This window comes from Galdieria sulphuraria (assembly GCF_000341285.1).
Source record: "Galdieria sulphuraria unplaced genomic scaffold scaf_17, whole genome shotgun sequence".
NCBI lineage: Eukaryota > Rhodophyta > Bangiophyceae > Galdieriales > Galdieriaceae > Galdieria > Galdieria sulphuraria.
In genome coordinates, this window is record NW_005178458.1 from 159,777 (window position 1) to 176,291 (window position 16,515).

The following is a 16,515-nucleotide window of genomic DNA, read 5'->3' on the forward strand; positions in this document are numbered from 1 at the left end:
AAAAGAGACAGATGAAATTTTTATTTTCTTCCGATCGAATGTTAACTCCAACAAATTGATCATTGTCGTCTCTACAAAGAACTTGTAAACTGAGACTCATATATCTTCTTTGGAATAAGACTGGAAGAAATTGGAAATTGGTTCGTTGGAAGTTTCTGCAACTTGAAATAAAAGGTGCATAGAGACATTTTTTATGGACTAAAATAGTATTCCTTAAGATATTCATATAGATAGAATAAAAACAATATAAACACAAACACGAGACCGATGAGGAACCCTGTTTCACTCGACCAAACGTTTAAAACACGTTTTGTATTTTTCTCTTCTATGTTACCACCACGTACTCCACCGCTTCGAGTTGCTCGGAACCGAAATACGTCGGATCCATCTTTCTCATCTTTTTCACTCGAAGAGTCGTTTTGATCTCCACTCTGTCCCTTGAGTAGAAAGAACAACGCACCCTGAGTTGCTTGTCGTCTATTTCGAACCCAACTGTAATTTTCTCTCAAGGAAACTCTTTTCAACTTTACTAGACAAATTTTACTACGTTGCAGTAAATGAGGACAAACGAAACCTGTTGCAACTCTACAATAAGACGACTCACTTGAAAGGTCAATCATCCTTATCATTTCTCACCATCCATCCGGAGGTTACGTTGGATCACAAGAAATTTCATCTATTTCCATTTTATCATACCAAAAGTCAACAATAGAATGAGTAATATTGAAAATATCTGCCATTTTTAAAACAACATCAATTCATTCTACAGTCTTTGTTTATCAATTGCAACATATCCTACTTGAAAGATAATCAAATGGAGTAGTCATCAATTCTTTTCAACTCAACTTGGAACTTTTTGGGAAAAGAATATTGAATATTGCATATCACTTAATTCAAAGTATTCATTCTCATGCATTTATTTTGAAATTCATTTTCTTCTAAAACATTTGCAACGTTCTTACCCTCGAAGGGATATTGCAAAACCAGCTAAACTAGACTTGCTATCCATATCGATTATCGACTGAAACTTTGAATGATAGATGGTTTTGCATGTATTATCAACTCTCGCAAGTTGACAAAATTCTTTAGCCTCATTCGATAGTATTGAACATTGAGCCTTTAAAGAAATTATCTGAGATAGTCTAAGTACATCAAGATCAACTAGAATACCCCAATATATGTGAAACAAAGCAGCAAGATTCATTGTAACTATTACGCACAAAACATTATTCCTGAGAAAACAAAAGTTACTCAGACCCATAAACATCACCCTATTCTCTGATAGTAAAGGAGGTTGAAGCTACAAATTTGTATCTTATTGCCATCGTAGAACAGCAGAATTTGAAAGCAATCTAACGGTACTATGGGAAATACGATTCAAAAATTTGTCTGTCTACAAATCTGCAAGTCTCCTAAAATATATATAGATGGATAGGTCAACCTTTGATCAAAGCTCAACTGATTTAGGTTGGAGACAACAAATGATCAGCGAGTAGCAAGAAATTAAGGGTGGAATAGTTTAGCCCCTCTCCCGTTCCCACTAACTTTATAGACTAGATTAAGCTAAAAAACTCGCTTGTTGACAAAGGCAAATAACAGATTCTCACAAAATTCACAGGAAAGTGGAATCCCGAACCGTTTAGAAAGATTAAGACTGTTTCACCCGAAAATGACTTGGCACTTTCACATGTACAAACTCTAGTTGTATTGATCACGTGTTCAACATAATGGTTCTCTATGTTCTTCTATGTCGACAAATTCAAGTTATTGTAATTTGCTTTGCAAGAGACCAATGAAGCTTCAAGAGGACAAGCTTTCCATGGACTTTGGCAACTCTCAAATGTCGACTAGTGTAAAACGAAACTTCTTCTTGAAATTGTAAAAAGAATATGGCAAGCCTTCTATTGAACAATGGAGTTTAAAACAAGATTCACCTCCAAAGAACTATAAGATTGTAACATTGAATATAATACAGCTCCCGATAATTCTAATCCTTTCAGAGGGAAATCAATATTAGTTTTCTGTTACAACAAATATCCAAATGATTCCGTTAAAGACCATGTCCCATAGATGTCCCGCTCGTCCAGTGGTTTCAGCCATTGAAGAATTTCGTTCCGTTTGTTCATATATAAAGTTAGGAATCGCTCGATCTTATGGAGACTTCCACAACTTCACAAGAAACAGATATTCCGGATTCTAATAGGATAGCTCCCTTATCAGAAGAGGATAAGGATGCAATACGCTTCAATGCTTTTGGAACTTCAGCTGGTTTCTTCGTGAATGGATATATGTACAATATCAATAGTGTACTGCTCACTATGTTCACAGATATATTTCCTAGTGTGGGACAAGATGTCGTTGTTCAAACTGCAGTAGGTGTCTCTATGTTGTATGGAGTGATGTTCGGTTTACTAGTATTCGGTGTCATTGCTGATCATTTTGGAAGGAAAAAAGGTCTGATTATGTGCTCTTGTTTAGTGCTCCTCGGAAACCTACTTGGAGTCGCAATGAATGGCACAAGTCATGTCGGTACTATTTGGATGATGTGTATTGCTCAAGGAGTTGCTGGCCTTGGAATGGGTGGCGAATACACTTGCAATATTCCCAATACAATGGAAGATAGTGAACAGGTGAATCCAGTTACCCGAGGAAGAAGAGTTGCGATGCTTTCTCTTTGCTTAGAACGTACTGGAAATTTTGCTCCTCTTCTAGTTCAACTTTTACTGGTTGGTGTTGCTTGTCGCAATGCATATCTTGGAACTGCATCCAATTGTAATTGGAATGTTGTTGCTCGACTTTCGTTTGGCATTGTTACTATTCCTGTCATTATAGTTCTTATATTTAGGACCAGAATGAAGGACTCCGTGATGTTTAAGAAAGATCAACTGCGAAGAGGAAGAAGATACGATGGGCTCGATCTCTTTGTTATTCTTCGACATTTCATGCCTAAAACGATTGGAGTAGTTACTTTATATTTCTTAGTTGATTGGATAAACTACAGTCAGGGGACATTTGGTAATCTTATATTGCAACATGTGATCGGAGTTTCCCTTTTTAAAAGCATTTGGCTTGTTCTTGTGGAAGGTGTTGCATGGATCATATGGACTGCATTTATTGCAGCTTTTATTGTAGACAAGCTGGGAAGACGTAAAACGGGCATGTTTGGATGGCTTTGGCTTGGTAGTACTCAACTAATAAATACTGGCTTTTTCTATCAGTTTAAAGCAAAGCCCATTGCATGGATCATATGGAGCACATTTGTTGCTGGGTAAGTAGAACATTTCCATCTTCTAGTTGCTCACATGATGGCTGGCTCAGATTTCAGAATTTTGTATACATTTGTGCCTATCTAGTGCCAGCAGAGGCTTTTCCTACTCGTATTCGAGCTACCATGTATGGAATATCGGTTTCTCTTGGAGTGATGGGTGCTATAGTTGGAACAACTACTTTTCCTTCTATTTGGTTGCGTTGGTCAGGAGGCATAGAACAGACCAATTCGGGTCTCAGAAAGACAATGTGGTTTTATGCTGGAATGGAATTTCTAGGATTGTTTTTATGTATGCTATTTGTACCCGAATATTCACATCGATCATTAGCAGGAGAGGATACTCGCTTTGTTGAATTGAGAAGAAGACATTGTGCACGTTTTGCTACAAAATGGGGTGTGACTCAACAGGATTTGGAGTGCGAAGACTTGAGAAACTACACCCTAAAGGGTTTGGTTCAGAAGCTTCTTTTTAACGCAAATTTTTTGGACTATCGTCGTCTCTACATGGCTTCTCTTTGTCGCTCGGAAAAGATTCTTCTTAAAACACAAATGGAATATATTGCAAATTTGCCCATTGATTACAAGGACTTGACGTTATTTTCATCACTGTGGTCAAAATACAAGATGGGTAAGATTGGATATCAACAATTTGTAAAGAATTCAGAAGAAATGGGATATTACGATATTGTTAAAGAAATGGAGATGTTTTACAGTGAGAAGAAGAAAGATGATAATGGTTTGATCCTTGATGAACACGTCTTGTTGCCTGACCATTTGGATGATTCTGAAAACAACAAGTAAAGTTTGTGTACAACTATAATAGATAGTTGTGTCGTGATGAATAAAAGAGAGTTAAGATGGTCAACGTTATTGCGACATTGCGGAGATATCATCACTCTGTACAGCAGCCTGATCTGAAAAAAGCTGAACCATGTCAAACACACAAATATTCTCAATAGACTTAGTGTATTATACATAGCCTTGTGAAACTTAAATTCCAATCCCTACAAAAAGATGCTGTATATCTTGTATTGACTTGGCCATAACTATGTCACAAGTGAACTTCTCTATGAGTCAATGATAAAACAATAGAATAGTTAGTTTTTTCTCATTGACCTTACAAACTCTTCAGTAAGATTTGTGTTCCACTTTATTATTCATTGTTCACATCCCATCATAGAAATAATGATTACAGTCTCATTCATTTGATGAATATCAACAGAGTCAACGAGCCATATCCTACGAAAAAGAGTAGATACAAAGTTATACAGTAAAAGGAAACACAAACTCTACCACTATTAGAACACCAATAAAAATTTTTTGGGAGAAACCAACTTAGAAGAATCCATATAAGCCCAGTTGAAAAAGCATTATCCTACTTTAATTTGTTCTTTTTTGTAACAAATTGCAAGTTTCGGCGGCTGTTGAGCATTCTTTTGTTGGAACCTAACATATCTCTTTTTATTTTGCTTTGAAAGGTATATATCACTTATTATTTTCTTGACAAAGAAGTATGAAGTGAAACAGATATTTAAGTTGATAGGGTGGAAGATGTTGTCATTCAACCTGGGAGTGACCAGCTTGCGCTCTCGCTTGAAAAAGTTTGACAGTTCAAGCGCACAAATCCAATACATGTATTCTTTAGGTTGGACTCGAGTTGTGAAAGAATTCAGACTTGCTAGTGGATTCAAAACAAGTGCGTCTCTTCGCAGTGAATCTGAAGAAACAGTTCCGCTTTCTCGCTTTGAAACAAACAGACCCTTGAATCCGATCTATGAATCCTTAGAAAAGAAAGTTAAAATAGCGCGCGAAGCACAAGGGAGGCCTTTGACTTTGGCAGAGAAGATCCTTTACGGTCACTTGGTAGATCCCGCGCAAAAGGTAGTTCCAGGGGAGTCTTACCTCAAGGTTTCGCCAGATAGAGTTGCCATGCAGGATGCAACAGCACAAATGGCTACACTTCAATTCATATCGGCAGGTCTTCCACGTACTGCTGTTCCAACCACTATTCACTGTGATCATTTGATAACTGCAGAGAATGGAGCCTCCAAAGATCTCGAACAAGCAAACATAACTAACAAGGAAGTGTTTGACTTTTTATCTAGTGCAGCCAAAAAGTTTGGCATGGGATTTTGGAAACCCGGTAGTGGAATTATTCACCAAATTGTTCTCGAAAATTATGCTTTTCCTGGTGGTTTAATGATAGGAACAGACTCACATACACCAAATGCTGGAGGACTCGGTATGGTTGCTGTTGGAGTTGGAGGTGCAGATGCTGTAGATGTTATGGCCGGTCTTGCTTGGGAAATCAAAGCTCCAAGAATATATGGTGTCCATCTAACTGGAAAATTCCACGATTGGGGTTCCCCGAAAGATGTGATTTGTAAAGTCGCAGAGATATTGACTGTCAAGGGTGGTACAGGAGCTATTATAGAATACTTTGGACCGGGAGTTGAGTCGTTGTCTTGTACTGGTATGGCAACTATTTGCAATATGGGTGCAGAAATTGGTGCAACCACTTCATTGTTTCGTTACAATGAGCGCATGAATCGTTACTTGAAAGCAACTGGTCGTGAAGGTATAGCTAATCTGGCAAAGAAATATAGTGCTTTGTTGCAACCGGATGAAGGCTGTAACTATCACAAAGTAATCGAAATCGACTTGGACAAATTAGAGCCGATGATAAACGGTCCTTTCTCACCTGATCTTGGTCACACAGTGTCAAGAATCCGCGATGACGCCAAGGTGAGTAGAGTTGATATCTTTTATCATTTCCAAACTGAAACATGTTTAGAATGCTGGATATCCAATGAAGCTTTCTGCTGGTTTGGTGGGTTCCTGCACCAACTCTTCCTATGAAGATTTAACCCGTGTCGCTTCCATTTGCAAACAAGCTTTAGATAAGGGTGTTAAAATGAAGACTATTTTTACTATTAATCCGGGTTCGGAACAAATTCGTGCCACTATTGAACGTCATTTGGATGATATTCGACAAGTTTTCTGTCAACCTAAACTATTATTGTAGGGACGGTTTGTTAGAAATTTTCGAAGCAGTTGGGGCAGTAGTGCTAGCTAATGCTTGTGGACCTTGTATTGGACAATGGAATCGTAAAGATGTGAAGAAAGGAGAACCTAATTCCATCTTTACCTCCTTTAACCGTAATTTTGCAATGCGAAACGATGGGAATCCAAAGACACATGCATTTGTAACTTCACCAGAACTAGTCACTGCCTTTGCCTTGGCCGGAACTTTAGATTTCGATCCTCAGAAGGATAAGATAAAAGGACCTAATGGAGTAGAGTTTCAATTAGAACCACCAAATGGTCAAGAACTACCTGAAAAAGGTTTCTTGACTGGTAAAGATACATTTCAACCTCCACAAGATAATCCAGAAGCAGTGGAGCTAAAGGTGTCCCCCACATCAGAAAGACTTCAGTTACTTGACCCATTTTCAGCATGGGATGGAAAAGACTTTACAGATATGCCCATCTTGATTAAAGTGAAAGGAAAATGTACTACAGATCATATCTCTATGGCAGGACCTTGGCTCAAATACAGGGGACATTTGGATAATATTTCCAACAATATGTTTATCGGTGCCATCAATGCTGAAAATGGCAAGGTGAGTTTACATTATTGTATTCGAAAGGACAATTTTTGTTGAATGGTTGAAAGGCCAATAATGTGAAAAATCAGTTGACGGGTCAATATGGCCCAGTTCCTGATACTGCTCGTGCCTATAAAGCTGCTGGTATGCCATGGATTGTTATTGGAGACGAAAATTATGGCGAAGGTACTTTAGTTGGATTGTTTGAGGGTGCTATTTTGTTGAGTTATTATTTTTAGGTTCGAGTCGAGAACATGCAGCATTGGAACCTCGTCATTTAGGAGGAGTTGCTATTTTGGTTCGCTCTTTTGCAAGTATCCACGAAACGAATCTAAAGAAGCAGGGTCTTCTTCCTTTAACTTTTGCTAATCCTGGTGACTATGATCGCATAAGTCCGGACGATCGCATTTCTATTTTGGGCTTGAAAGATTTGAAACCAGGAAGTCCACTTACAGTTCGAGTGAAGAAACAAAATGGTGAGACATTTGACATTCAAGTGAATCATTCATTTAGTGAAGAACAATTTGAATGGTTCAAGCATGGTTCAGCTTTGAACAAGATTAAAGAGGACTTGAAAGCGGGTCGAAAACAAATGTAAAGAATGAAGTATTCTTGTGGAAGGAATTATTGTTTTTTGTTTCGTGTTTCAAGCGTAAAAATGAAGAATATTTTCTGGATACAAAAGGAACTTGCTCTTGTGATCATCATGTATGTTTTTTTTAAATCACGTCAAATAGAAAAGGGAACACAAAGAAGATGACAGAGTCGAAAGAATCCCTCCACTTCTTCTTAGCGGGAAGATCGGCCTTCCTCTCCTCCCTCGTTCCCTCTTTCTGGGCATTTACGCACCCTCATCTAAAGAAAATCCTGGACTTGGAAACATTCCAATCTCCATCTTCGATTGCTTCTTGTTTCCTCGGCCCCCTGTCAAAGACATTTCCTTGATTGGTTTCCTTTCGTTTGACACTTGTATGGTATTCAAGAATAGTGCTATGCACAGGTTATTTTGAAATTGCTGTTTTATTAGTGTGTCTATTCTATTAGGGCTATAAAAACACTTACCGGTATTCTGAAGACGAGCTTCGAGACAAAGAGTGTTAAGCTTGTGTGTCGACAAAATATAGTGAAAGAGCTTCTTCTTCGCAAATATACAATTCGTGTCTTTATCGTGTAATGGATACAAAACAACTCGACTCTTCACTAGGTAGAACACAAGTAGATGAAACTACAGAAGAGAAGCATACTGGAACAGACTTGACGCCACATGTAACAAAAACTTTGGTGAAAAACGAAGACACGGCCTCTTCTACACAAAGAGAAGAAATAAAAGGAATGGTTTCAATCCAGCAGTCGATTTCATCGGAGACAGGTCAAACCTCCAATACCCAATGTGAAAAGCGACGAAGACTAAGCAACCATACCAATTGTGCAGCAGCACAAATAGAGTCATTGCATGAGCAATTACTTAAGCTACAAAGTCACGCACTTCACTTGGAGAGTGAGCTTTCCAAAGCAAGGACAGAAATGGATAGACTCCGAGCAGGAGCAGCAGCAGCAGCAGCAGCTCATGCAAAGGGACGTTGTTCTTGTCAGAGACTGGGTGGATTGAATGGTGAGTTGATGTATTGTTCACATTGTAATGAAATGTTGGATGGATGCCCGAAATGTGTGTTTGGACCTACGGTTACTGGTCAACAACATTCATTTGACACTCCAGATGCAAATAATGATGATAGCATGTTTCATTCGGATTGGGAAGAAAATAAGGAAAAAAGGAAAAAATCCAAAACTACAACGGACAAGGGAGGACAATCAAGATATTGGTCACCGGAAGAACATAAACTGTTTCTAGAAGCTCTTTCGGAATTTGGTCACAGAGATTTGCGAGCTATCTCTACTTATGTTGGGACGAGATCGATGGTGCAATGTAGAACTCATTTACAGAAATACTTTATGAAGTTGGCGAGGGAAGCAAAAAGAAGTACTTCGCAACAACATTTGCAGTCTGGTGTTAGCTCATTGTCTGCCTATTCTATTTCTCCCCTAACTCAGGAGAGCACTGCCAGCAGTCCTTTGGCTTATCCATCTGAAGAGAACAGAAAGAGAAATGAGAAAACCGTTCCTGATCTATGTGGTGTGCATTTATTATCTGTTGTGGCAAATGAAACGCACGCTTCACTGGAAGATAAGTTAGGAAATGAAAAGTGACAATAACTAGTCTTGTTTAATAAATTGCTTGACATACTTTCCCAGAATGTCCACCTCTAGATTCACTTGGTCACCTACTTGTTTTTGCGGAAGAATGACCTAGAAACACTCATGAGAGAACCTTTAAAACAGACAGAGTCCACTTTACATGTTGTTGTGTATAGGCTACGAGCATAAATTGAAAAGAACAGTCTTGGGTGGCACAAACCGTAAGACTGGTACCATCTACTGCGATGTAGCCTTTCTCTACCACAAATGCAGCAATTTCTCTCGTAGTATCGACCCAAAACCACAAAGAGTCTCCTTCTGGGTACATCGAACGAATAGTACCAACACCATCCACGTGTCCTTGCACAATATGACCACCGAATCGTCCCTGTGCTGACAGTGCTCTTTCCAAGTTCACTGGACTCGCTTCTTTCAATTGTTCTAAATTGGTTCGTCTCAAAGTCTCTGGAGAAATTCCAACCACAAAACTCTGATCGTCAAAGCTGCACACAGTTAAACAAACCCCATTGACAGCAATACTGTCTCCGATATGCAAATCTTGTAAAACTTGTTTAGCAAAAATGGAAAGCAATAAATGAGTTTCTTCTTTATCAAGTGAACCCACTTTTCCTATTTCTTCAACGATTCCAGTAAAAACCATCAAGTTGCGCTATGCACAAATCATCATCCTTTTTGCTTTTCGAAACGAGATCATGATTTAGGTGTGGATAGGTTCTCATGAATGGTTTTATAGGACAAGTTGTGAACAATACGCCTCGAACTATTTGGAACAAGAAATTGCCTTTCTCTAGTTGGTTTGGACGGCACTTGTTTTCTCCAAAAGGTAGTCATTCGTTCTCTACATGTATTGGAGCACTTCCAGTTTGTTTTCGCTCCGTTGCCCTTGTTTCAGCTATCGTGGATGGGAGTGTTGGAAAGTGTCGATGGACCAGTTCTTTTATAATTTCTCACCGTTATCATTATTTCAACGGTTGGAAGTTGGCCAAATACTTTTATATTGTTGCTTTTGCCTCTGCTATGTTGGTTGTAATCGTTCTATGGTGGAGAAGAAGATTTCTAGTGAAGAAGTTGATCGTTCGGAAGAGACCTTCAGTTATAGATATAGGGCCTGCCATCGCTAACTTTTATGACGCAAGATCCTATTTGTGGGAGACTTTATGGGGAGAGCATATGCATCACGGGTATTATGGAGAAACAGGGAAAGAGAAAAAGGATCGCATCCGTGCACAAGAAGATATGATAGAAGAGCTTTGGAAGTTTGCAGAATTGGATGACGTGTTATCAACAGGTCCAGTTGTTCGCATATTGGATGTTGGTTGTGGAATTGGAGGTGCTGCACGTTATTTGGCGAAGAAGGATCCAAGCATTCACGTCACAGGTATTACACTCAGTAGGGCACAAGTTGAACGTGGGAATGTGTTAACCAAAGCACAAAAGTTGGAAGAACAAGTGGAACTTGTAGTCGCCGATGCACATCATATTCCTTTTCCTGATAATTCATTCGATATCGTATGGAGTTTGGAATCAGGCGAACATATGGCTGATAAATACTTGTTTTTGTCAGAATTGTATCGCGTCTTAAAGCCGAATGGTAAGTTTGCTATGCTGGTTTGGTGTCATCGCAAATGTCCTCCTCCACTCTCAGATGAAGAACGTGTGATATTGTATTCCATTTATGAAGCCTATCGATTGCCTTATATTTGTTCATTGGAAGAACTTTCAAATGTAACTTGGAAAGTAGGTATGACAAGACTTAAAGAGGCAGATTGGTCGGCTTCTGCATTTCCTTTTTGGATTCAAGTTCTACAAACTGCATTTTCTATGGAGGCAGTTGCAGAGTTGAGAAAAGCAGATTGGGATACAATACGTTCAGTATTTGCTATTCGACATATGCTTCAAGCATTACACAGAAAGTTGCTGGTATTGGGTGCTTTAAGTGGAATGAAAAGGTTATCCGTTTGAGAGTTGAAAACAAATAAAAATGGTTTATACAACCCGATCATCATATTCCTTTCGTCATAACAAAATCATTACAGTCATCGTCGACAACTTTTGAGAAAACCAACAAAAACACACAAATATAACCATTTTGGCTCAAACTATCACGATGATGACTATGATGACCACTTTACTCACTGTCCAGTTCCAAGCTTGCAATTTCATTCCTCAAACGTACAAACAAATCTGAAAGCTCCCCAGAAGTCATAACATTCAACAATCTTGGTACTAAATGCTCTTCCTCCTTTTCCATATGAAACAGAAACTGAGAAGAAAATCCTGTGATACGAAGAAACAGATCTCCTGCATATTGCGGATCAAAAGTATTTACCATATCGACGATTGCCTTCACCTCTCCACTTTCCATATTATGATCCAACTATAAATTTGTATTAACGCAATAAACAAAAGGTAAATGCAAATTCACTTACGTGATAAGCCTCTACTAGCCCAGGCAAACGTTTTCCAATTTCATAAAATAAAGTATGATCTTCAATAAAAGAGTGAATTCTAAGAGAACGACGAAAACGTTCGCAAACTGCTTTCAACTGTTGAAAAGATTCCAAGCTAGGTTTCATTACCAGTTGAGAGGCATAATGCTTCATCTTCTCTAAGCTCTTCTTCAAGTCCTTGTGCAATTGTTGAAACCAACAAATAAAGTCTCTCGAAATATGCTCGTGATATGAACACTCATTTGTCTCTACATTACAAGGCTCGCGATAAATATCTAAAAATGAATTGGCAAAGTCATCTTGTCCACACAAGTTTCTCTCAGATACAGCCGATTCCGAACTTGGACTCTTTTCATGGGAATTATTCTCAACGTCCGATAAGGATTCCTCCAATTCTTGATTCATTGGCTTTAAAGAGACACCGGTGATGTTTTCGTTGTTTTCTGGGAACATTTTCACCTGACATACATTGGATAAACGACTTTCTAATATAAACATTTTTTCGTAGACTCTTTTCAGTTGCTGTACATTCTCCAAAGTTTTAAATCTCGGAGGAAGTAGCGACAAATCATTTGCGAAACCAACATGGCCTAGACTGGAAGTTCCCACATTTTCAGTGACAAACTTTCGTATTTCCATAGACATATTTTGAGGTTCGCGAATGGATAGAAACCAAATAGGAGTTCCTGAAGGAGAAGTATGAATAGATAAAGGTATTCCCAAAGCTGCCACAGGATGATAAAGATCGAGAGCTTGAAACAATGACCAATAAGAATCTTCATTTTCTGTCTCAACAATAGTTGAGTCCCTGGAAATAGCTAAAACGTTGGAAAATCGAATTGCGAGAAATAGAGGATTCCTGCATTTATGGCGAATGTTTGTTGCTTGAAAATAACGAACAAGTCCGATAGTTGAGTTGTCAATAACTTCATCTACTGCTTCTTGACCTTGTGCCCGAAACTAGAAGCGTCACAAGCTGTTATTCGAAAGCCTATTTCAATATGCAACAAACTTACCTTTTTAATGAACTCCTTTTCGAACAAATCAGGTGAAAATAGGCGACTGTAAAAGGATTTGTTGGAGTTTTCCGGACTTGTTTTTGAGTGGGTCCTTTTTTTCGTTTTATCAGGCTGACTTCTCGAATATACAGCAAAACCACTTGAAATTAACGCAGCTTCACATTTGGCTGTCGATGAAAATATTGCAACGACAATGTGAAATTTGCGCCCTCCAAGGCTGCTACTAGTTGTTGTTAAGCGTAGACGTGAAAAACGACATTCTCCACCAACCGCCTGGGCACTACAGTCTCCAAGCAACTTTACTTGTTCAAAAAAGGGCCAAGTGTTACTTGCACAAACAAGCATGACCTTAATCGTACTTTCTTTCCAAGGCTCGATGGTCCTTCTTAAATGTACTCTGATTTCTGGCAGTCTCCAAGCTTTTAGCCAGCTAAACTCATTTCGTTCAGAATCAAACAGTAAAGGTTGTTTAAGTTCGACATGTAGGCTAACAATTGCGCCATCCCAAGCAAAAGGTGCCTCAAACTCTGAAGTTTCTTCTGCTGCTGTGCCGTATTCTGGGTCAGAGGAAGAAGAGACTTGAAGAGAGGAAAGTTGTTTTATAACTTTTCCCGAGAACCTTTCCCACTTCCATCCGTTTTGAATGTCTGAAGAACAAGATTCATCGTTCAATGAACCAATATATGGACTCTGTTCATAAAAGTGCACTCCAGCACCAAACATCAATTGATAGACCAAATCCCAACAGTTCCTTCTCCAGAGAGAGGGAAAAATCATCGCTTTGAAATTCTACACTTATTTATTCGTTGATATGGTAACTAACGACGATGTCGAATTCTTCTTTGTCTAGAATGACTTTGTGACGTCTAAGAAATATAATAAGCCATGAATGAACAATGAACATTCAATATCGATCTCTTACTTACTTGTCCACTTTGAAATGCAATGCTTGCTAAGCCTGGAGCTGAATCAAAAGCCTTATCAACCGACACAGGCGGCATAGACAACATGTTCAAACTATTATTTATATTTTGTCGAATATCAGAAGCCTTATTGCCTTCCCTGTGATCAACAACAGAAAAATTGGGTTGATGAAGTTGTTCTTTCGATATGTCTCGAACCACATGGTGAGTGGCAGAATCCTTTGGTCCCTCCTTTTGACCTAATGTTTGTATAGAAGATTCTGTCTGGTTATCATTTTTCTGGTACAGAGTTGATATTCTTTGTTCGTAGATATGGTGAGATACAACATTTGGTTCAAGTATGAATGACAAGCCTCTCTGGTCACTAATAATTAGACGTCTCCTTTTGTTGAGCGAAGGAGGAGTAACTCTAACTTTCTTATTTTCAACTGTATTTTTCTCTCCAGACATCTCTCCTTTATCTTCTTCCACTTTTGGACTAGAAACTTTGACAGCTTGTAACGAGTGCGGACTCTCTGACGAGATCGTTTCTTCCTTTCTTTCATCCTCTTCTATTCCTTCCAAAACTTTTCGAAGCCTTTTAGAAAGTGATAGGCTCTCATTCTTCTTCTTCCACTCGTTCGACCCAACTTTATGCTTCCTTCTTTGTGTCCGAGGTTTTCTAATTTTACTAGCATCCCTTAAAGAAGTTGCCTTTTGTACCTTTAACTCTGTATTGTATAGTCTTGCTTTTTCTTTCATATGAGCAGTCTTTGTAGAGTGTGATGTATATTCTTCTTGTTCCTTTGGCAAATTTGAAGATCGAGCCCGCCAAGTGATTTTGTCTTCGAAAGTCAACACCGGTAGTTTCAAGTCATCGTGAACAGTATTCCTGTTTCCAGAGTTTACCTCGATGGATTGTCTTTGAACTTGGACGCCAAGACTATATAGTTTGCACCAAAATGTACAAAACAATATCAAGGAAACCAATGCGTTGAACATGCACACAAGTGTGTTAACCAAAATGAAAAAGTTGCCCAAGCGTGTTGGTTGAGTGTATAGGAATAGTAATATTAATTGCTTCTATTCTATCATATAGTCTTTTTCATCTTCATATGATATTTTGTTGAAACAACTAATGAAAGTGATGAAGATGCTTATGACTGGATCATTCGCTGTCTTGAGTGTGGTTGTCATTTCAAATGAAGTCTGAAGAGATGTGTTGGAGAGAGATTTGCTTCGTTCCTTGCTTGAGCCAAGGAAACGAAAAGTTACTTGTTCAAAGGGAAACTCGTTTCCTTTCAAGCTTTCCATATGGCTACTCTCTACACCCACGGAAATGCACTGAGTTTAACAAACGCAAGAGCCCACTTGTTACCACAAGGAAACGACCAACCACTTTGACAACTTTCATGTCCTCTTCAACCATTCAAGAAAGTGCAAAACAAACGGAAGACAAGACGTGGTTACAGTCCATTCTTGACTGTAGGGAAAGCACCGCAAATCATGAAGACACAGCAGTCTTGAATAGTTTGCATAGGGAAGCGGAGGAGGAACTGAAGACTCGACTAAGGATTCCTGGAAGAAAGGATGAACTATGGCGTTTTACGAATCTCCGAAATTTATTTTTGACAAGATTCCAGACTTCTTCTCATCGTGTAGACAACCAACTGCTCGAGTCCTTGTTCGAAAAGGACGTACAGTCTCAGCGAGTTGTTTTAGTGGACGGTGTTTTTGACCCTTTTCTTTCCAACATTTCAAATATACCTGACCGAATTTTCATTGGTTCAGTAACAGAGTTGGATGTAGAACGTCAACGATGGATATATGAGTTGACGAAAAAGGGAGAGACCGGAATTCAGGAAACCAATATATTTGGAGCCATTAATTTGGCAAGTTTTCGTGACATAACAATTGTTTGGATACCACAAGATGTTTCGTTGCAAGATTATATCCATTTATGTTGCTATTCATCGAATTGTTTGAATTCTTCATTTTATGGGATTTCACATCCAAGAATAGTTGTAGTTGTTGAAGGAGGTTCTCATGTAAAAATATTACAACATCACTTTGGTGCATCTGGAGGTTATTTGGATAACTTCGCTACTTCCATTAGTATAGGAGATAGTGCAACTTTAGAGTATTATATTGTCAATGAATGCCCCAAAGATGCTCTCTGGCTAGGATCTTTGAACGCTCAACTTGAACAATATTGTACATTTCAGTTTCGCTTCCTTTCTTCAGGCAGTAAAGTTGGTCGTCTAACGATGACCACTGATTTAGTAGGAAGAGAGTCGAATACTTCATTACATGGTTTGGCAATTGCAAATGAAGAAAGAACGTTGGATTTTCATTCATTTGTTGATCATCGCGTACCAAGTTGTCACTCGGAACAGTTGCAGAGGAATTTGGTTGCTGATCGTTCCCAATGTGTGTTTAGAGGTCTTGTTAAGATTAGAAGGGAAGCTCCGCATACTTGTGCGCATCAGTTGTGTCGTTCTATGTTGTTATCAAATCGTGCTCAAGTAAGATGGAAACCTTCTTTTGTTAGGTCATCATAGATAGATATATACTGATATCATTTGAAATAGACAAAAACTATGCCAATGTTGGAAATTGCAAACGACGAAGTAGAATGTTCTCATGGCGCTACTGTTTCTGAAATAGAGGAGGATGAATTGTTTTATTTGTTGTCACGAGGCATACCAGAATGGGATGCTCGTGTCTTGTTAGTAAGAAGCTTTTCTTTGGAATTGTTAAAGGTATAGTTGGGTTTCCATTGCTTGTACTTTTCATTTATGACTCACATGTAATTGAGGAGTTTCCATTTCCTTCGATTGTTGCTCGTATGGAAAGTCTCATTGCACAAGTAGTGAATAATTCCAAGGAAGAAAAAGTGATTGAAGCGGATACTGTTGAGGAAGGACAATGGGATTGGACCACTTGAGTATTTTAGATTAGCAGCAAATAGAAACGAAGTAACTTGGGTGGTTGTTCTATATTCTTATGGAGATAAAGTATAAGGGAGTCTTGGTTTAATATGTACAATGT

The 16,515-nt window shown here is 38.7% G+C and overlaps 9 protein-coding genes across 10 annotated transcripts; 5 read left to right on the forward strand and 4 right to left on the reverse strand.

Moving 5' to 3' along the window:
* Positions 1-4: 4 nt before the first annotated feature.
* On the reverse strand, positions 5-714 carry Gasu_24400 (uncharacterized protein). The gene has a single exon (XM_005706756.1). The coding sequence runs from the start codon at positions 627-629 to the stop codon at positions 192-194; it is 438 nt and encodes a 145-aa protein (XP_005706813.1). The 5' UTR covers positions 630-714; the 3' UTR covers positions 5-191.
* Positions 715-2,134: 1,420 nt separating this feature from the next.
* On the forward strand, positions 2,135-4,129 carry Gasu_24410 (MFS transporter, PHS family, inorganic phosphate transporter). Its single transcript, XM_005706757.1, has 2 exons — positions 2,135-3,268; positions 3,319-4,129. The coding sequence occupies exons 1-2, from the start codon at positions 2,154-2,156 to the stop codon at positions 4,067-4,069; spliced, it is 1,866 nt and encodes a 621-aa protein (XP_005706814.1). The 5' UTR covers positions 2,135-2,153; the 3' UTR covers positions 4,070-4,129.
* Positions 4,130-4,634: 505 nt separating this feature from the next.
* On the forward strand, positions 4,635-7,595 carry Gasu_24420 (aconitate hydratase 1). Of its 2 annotated transcripts, none has more exons than XM_005706758.1 (6): positions 4,635-4,746; positions 4,796-6,013; positions 6,063-6,240; positions 6,308-6,891; positions 6,945-7,062; positions 7,116-7,595. In XM_005706758.1, exons 2-6 carry the CDS (start codon positions 4,820-4,822, stop codon positions 7,472-7,474), a joined length of 2,433 nt encoding a protein of 810 aa, XP_005706815.1. In that variant the 5' UTR covers positions 4,635-4,746; positions 4,796-4,819; the 3' UTR covers positions 7,475-7,595. The 2 variants fall into 2 exon arrangements, with proteins under 2 accessions (XP_005706815.1, XP_005706816.1); XM_005706759.1 differs by having other exon boundaries at positions 4,805-6,013.
* A 439-nt stretch (positions 7,596-8,034) lies between these two features.
* Positions 8,035-8,995, forward strand: Gasu_24430 (myb domain-containing protein). Its single transcript, XM_005706760.1, has 2 exons — positions 8,035-8,886; positions 8,943-8,995. Exons 1-2 carry the CDS (start codon positions 8,050-8,052, stop codon positions 8,964-8,966), a joined length of 861 nt encoding a protein of 286 aa, XP_005706817.1. The 5' UTR covers positions 8,035-8,049; the 3' UTR covers positions 8,967-8,995.
* Positions 8,996-9,002: 7 nt separating this feature from the next.
* Positions 9,003-9,794, reverse strand: Gasu_24440 (riboflavin synthase alpha chain). The gene is made up of 2 exons (XM_005706761.1): positions 9,233-9,794; positions 9,003-9,183 (listed from the first exon to the last, which is right to left on the reverse strand). Exons 1-2 carry the CDS (start codon positions 9,731-9,733, stop codon positions 9,091-9,093), a joined length of 594 nt encoding a protein of 197 aa, XP_005706818.1. The 5' UTR covers positions 9,734-9,794; the 3' UTR covers positions 9,003-9,090.
* Positions 9,795-9,804: 10 nt separating this feature from the next.
* On the forward strand, positions 9,805-11,088 carry Gasu_24450 (tocopherol O-methyltransferase). Its single transcript, XM_005706762.1, has one exon. The coding sequence runs from the start codon at positions 9,811-9,813 to the stop codon at positions 11,053-11,055; it is 1,245 nt and encodes a 414-aa protein (XP_005706819.1). The 5' UTR covers positions 9,805-9,810; the 3' UTR covers positions 11,056-11,088.
* Position 11,089: 1 nt separating this feature from the next.
* On the reverse strand, positions 11,090-13,314 carry Gasu_24460 (zinc finger-like protein). Its single transcript, XM_005706763.1, has 3 exons — positions 12,560-13,314; positions 11,523-12,503; positions 11,090-11,470 (listed from the first exon to the last, which is right to left on the reverse strand). The coding sequence occupies exons 1-3, from the start codon at positions 13,283-13,285 to the stop codon at positions 11,222-11,224; spliced, it is 1,956 nt and encodes a 651-aa protein (XP_005706820.1). The 5' UTR covers positions 13,286-13,314; the 3' UTR covers positions 11,090-11,221.
* A 31-nt stretch (positions 13,315-13,345) lies between these two features.
* Positions 13,346-14,514, reverse strand: Gasu_24470 (uncharacterized protein). The gene is made up of 2 exons (XM_005706764.1): positions 13,489-14,514; positions 13,346-13,428 (listed from the first exon to the last, which is right to left on the reverse strand). The coding sequence occupies exons 1-2, from the start codon at positions 14,464-14,466 to the stop codon at positions 13,381-13,383; spliced, it is 1,026 nt and encodes a 341-aa protein (XP_005706821.1). The 5' UTR covers positions 14,467-14,514; the 3' UTR covers positions 13,346-13,380.
* Positions 14,515-14,644: 130 nt separating this feature from the next.
* Gasu_24480 (ABC transporter, Fe-S cluster assembly protein SufD, transmembrane) lies at positions 14,645-16,515 on the forward strand. Its single transcript, XM_005706765.1, has 3 exons — positions 14,645-15,989; positions 16,056-16,226; positions 16,283-16,515. The coding sequence occupies exons 1-3, from the start codon at positions 14,667-14,669 to the stop codon at positions 16,409-16,411; spliced, it is 1,623 nt and encodes a 540-aa protein (XP_005706822.1). The 5' UTR covers positions 14,645-14,666; the 3' UTR covers positions 16,412-16,515.

Excerpts from the sequence above, each read along its gene's own strand:
- Gasu_24410 (XM_005706757.1), top strand. The coding sequence starts at position 2,154 with ATGGAGACTTCCACAACTTCACAAGAAACAGATATTCCGGATTCTAAT. Across the intron at positions 3,269-3,318 it reads TGGAGCACATTTGTTGCTGG|ATTTCAGAATTTTGTATACA; the intron begins GTAAGTAGAACA and ends TGGCTGGCTCAG.
- Gasu_24450 (XM_005706762.1), top strand. The coding sequence starts at position 9,811 with ATGAATGGTTTTATAGGACAAGTTGTGAACAATACGCCTCGAACTATT.
- Gasu_24420 (XM_005706758.1), top strand. The coding sequence starts at position 4,820 with ATGTTGTCATTCAACCTGGGAGTGACCAGCTTGCGCTCTCGCTTGAAA. Across the intron at positions 6,241-6,307 it reads AATTCGTGCCACTATTGAAC|AAATTTTCGAAGCAGTTGGG; the intron begins GTCATTTGGATG and ends ACGGTTTGTTAG. Across the intron at positions 6,892-6,944 it reads TCAATGCTGAAAATGGCAAG|GCCAATAATGTGAAAAATCA; the intron begins GTGAGTTTACAT and ends AATGGTTGAAAG.
- Gasu_24400 (XM_005706756.1), bottom strand. The coding sequence starts at position 629 with ATGATAAGGATGATTGACCTTTCAAGTGAGTCGTCTTATTGTAGAGTT.
- Gasu_24440 (XM_005706761.1), bottom strand. The coding sequence starts at position 9,733 with ATGGTTTTTACTGGAATCGTTGAAGAAATAGGAAAAGTGGGTTCACTT. Across the intron at positions 9,184-9,232 it reads TAGCCTATACACAACAACAT|GTCATTCTTCCGCAAAAACA; the intron begins GTAAAGTGGACT and ends GAGTGTTTCTAG.
- Gasu_24470 (XM_005706764.1), bottom strand. The coding sequence starts at position 14,466 with ATGTTCAACGCATTGGTTTCCTTGATATTGTTTTGTACATTTTGGTGC. Across the intron at positions 13,429-13,488 it reads TTGCATTTCAAAGTGGACAA|ACGTCACAAAGTCATTCTAG; the intron begins GTAAGTAAGAGA and ends TATATTTCTTAG.
- Gasu_24460 (XM_005706763.1), bottom strand. The coding sequence starts at position 13,285 with ATGTTTGGTGCTGGAGTGCACTTTTATGAACAGAGTCCATATATTGGT. Across the intron at positions 12,504-12,559 it reads AAAAGGAGTTCATTAAAAAG|TTTCGGGCACAAGGTCAAGA; the intron begins GTAAGTTTGTTG and ends TGACGCTTCTAG. Across the intron at positions 11,471-11,522 it reads GGCTAGTAGAGGCTTATCAC|TTGGATCATAATATGGAAAG; the intron begins GTAAGTGAATTT and ends ACAAATTTATAG.
- Gasu_24480 (XM_005706765.1), top strand. The coding sequence starts at position 14,667 with ATGAAGTCTGAAGAGATGTGTTGGAGAGAGATTTGCTTCGTTCCTTGC. Across the intron at positions 15,990-16,055 it reads TGTTATCAAATCGTGCTCAA|ACAAAAACTATGCCAATGTT; the intron begins GTAAGATGGAAA and ends CATTTGAAATAG. Across the intron at positions 16,227-16,282 it reads TTTCTTTGGAATTGTTAAAG|GAGTTTCCATTTCCTTCGAT; the intron begins GTATAGTTGGGT and ends CATGTAATTGAG.
- Gasu_24430 (XM_005706760.1), top strand. The coding sequence starts at position 8,050 with ATGGATACAAAACAACTCGACTCTTCACTAGGTAGAACACAAGTAGAT. Across the intron at positions 8,887-8,942 it reads AACAACATTTGCAGTCTGGT|CAGTCCTTTGGCTTATCCAT; the intron begins GTTAGCTCATTG and ends GAGCACTGCCAG.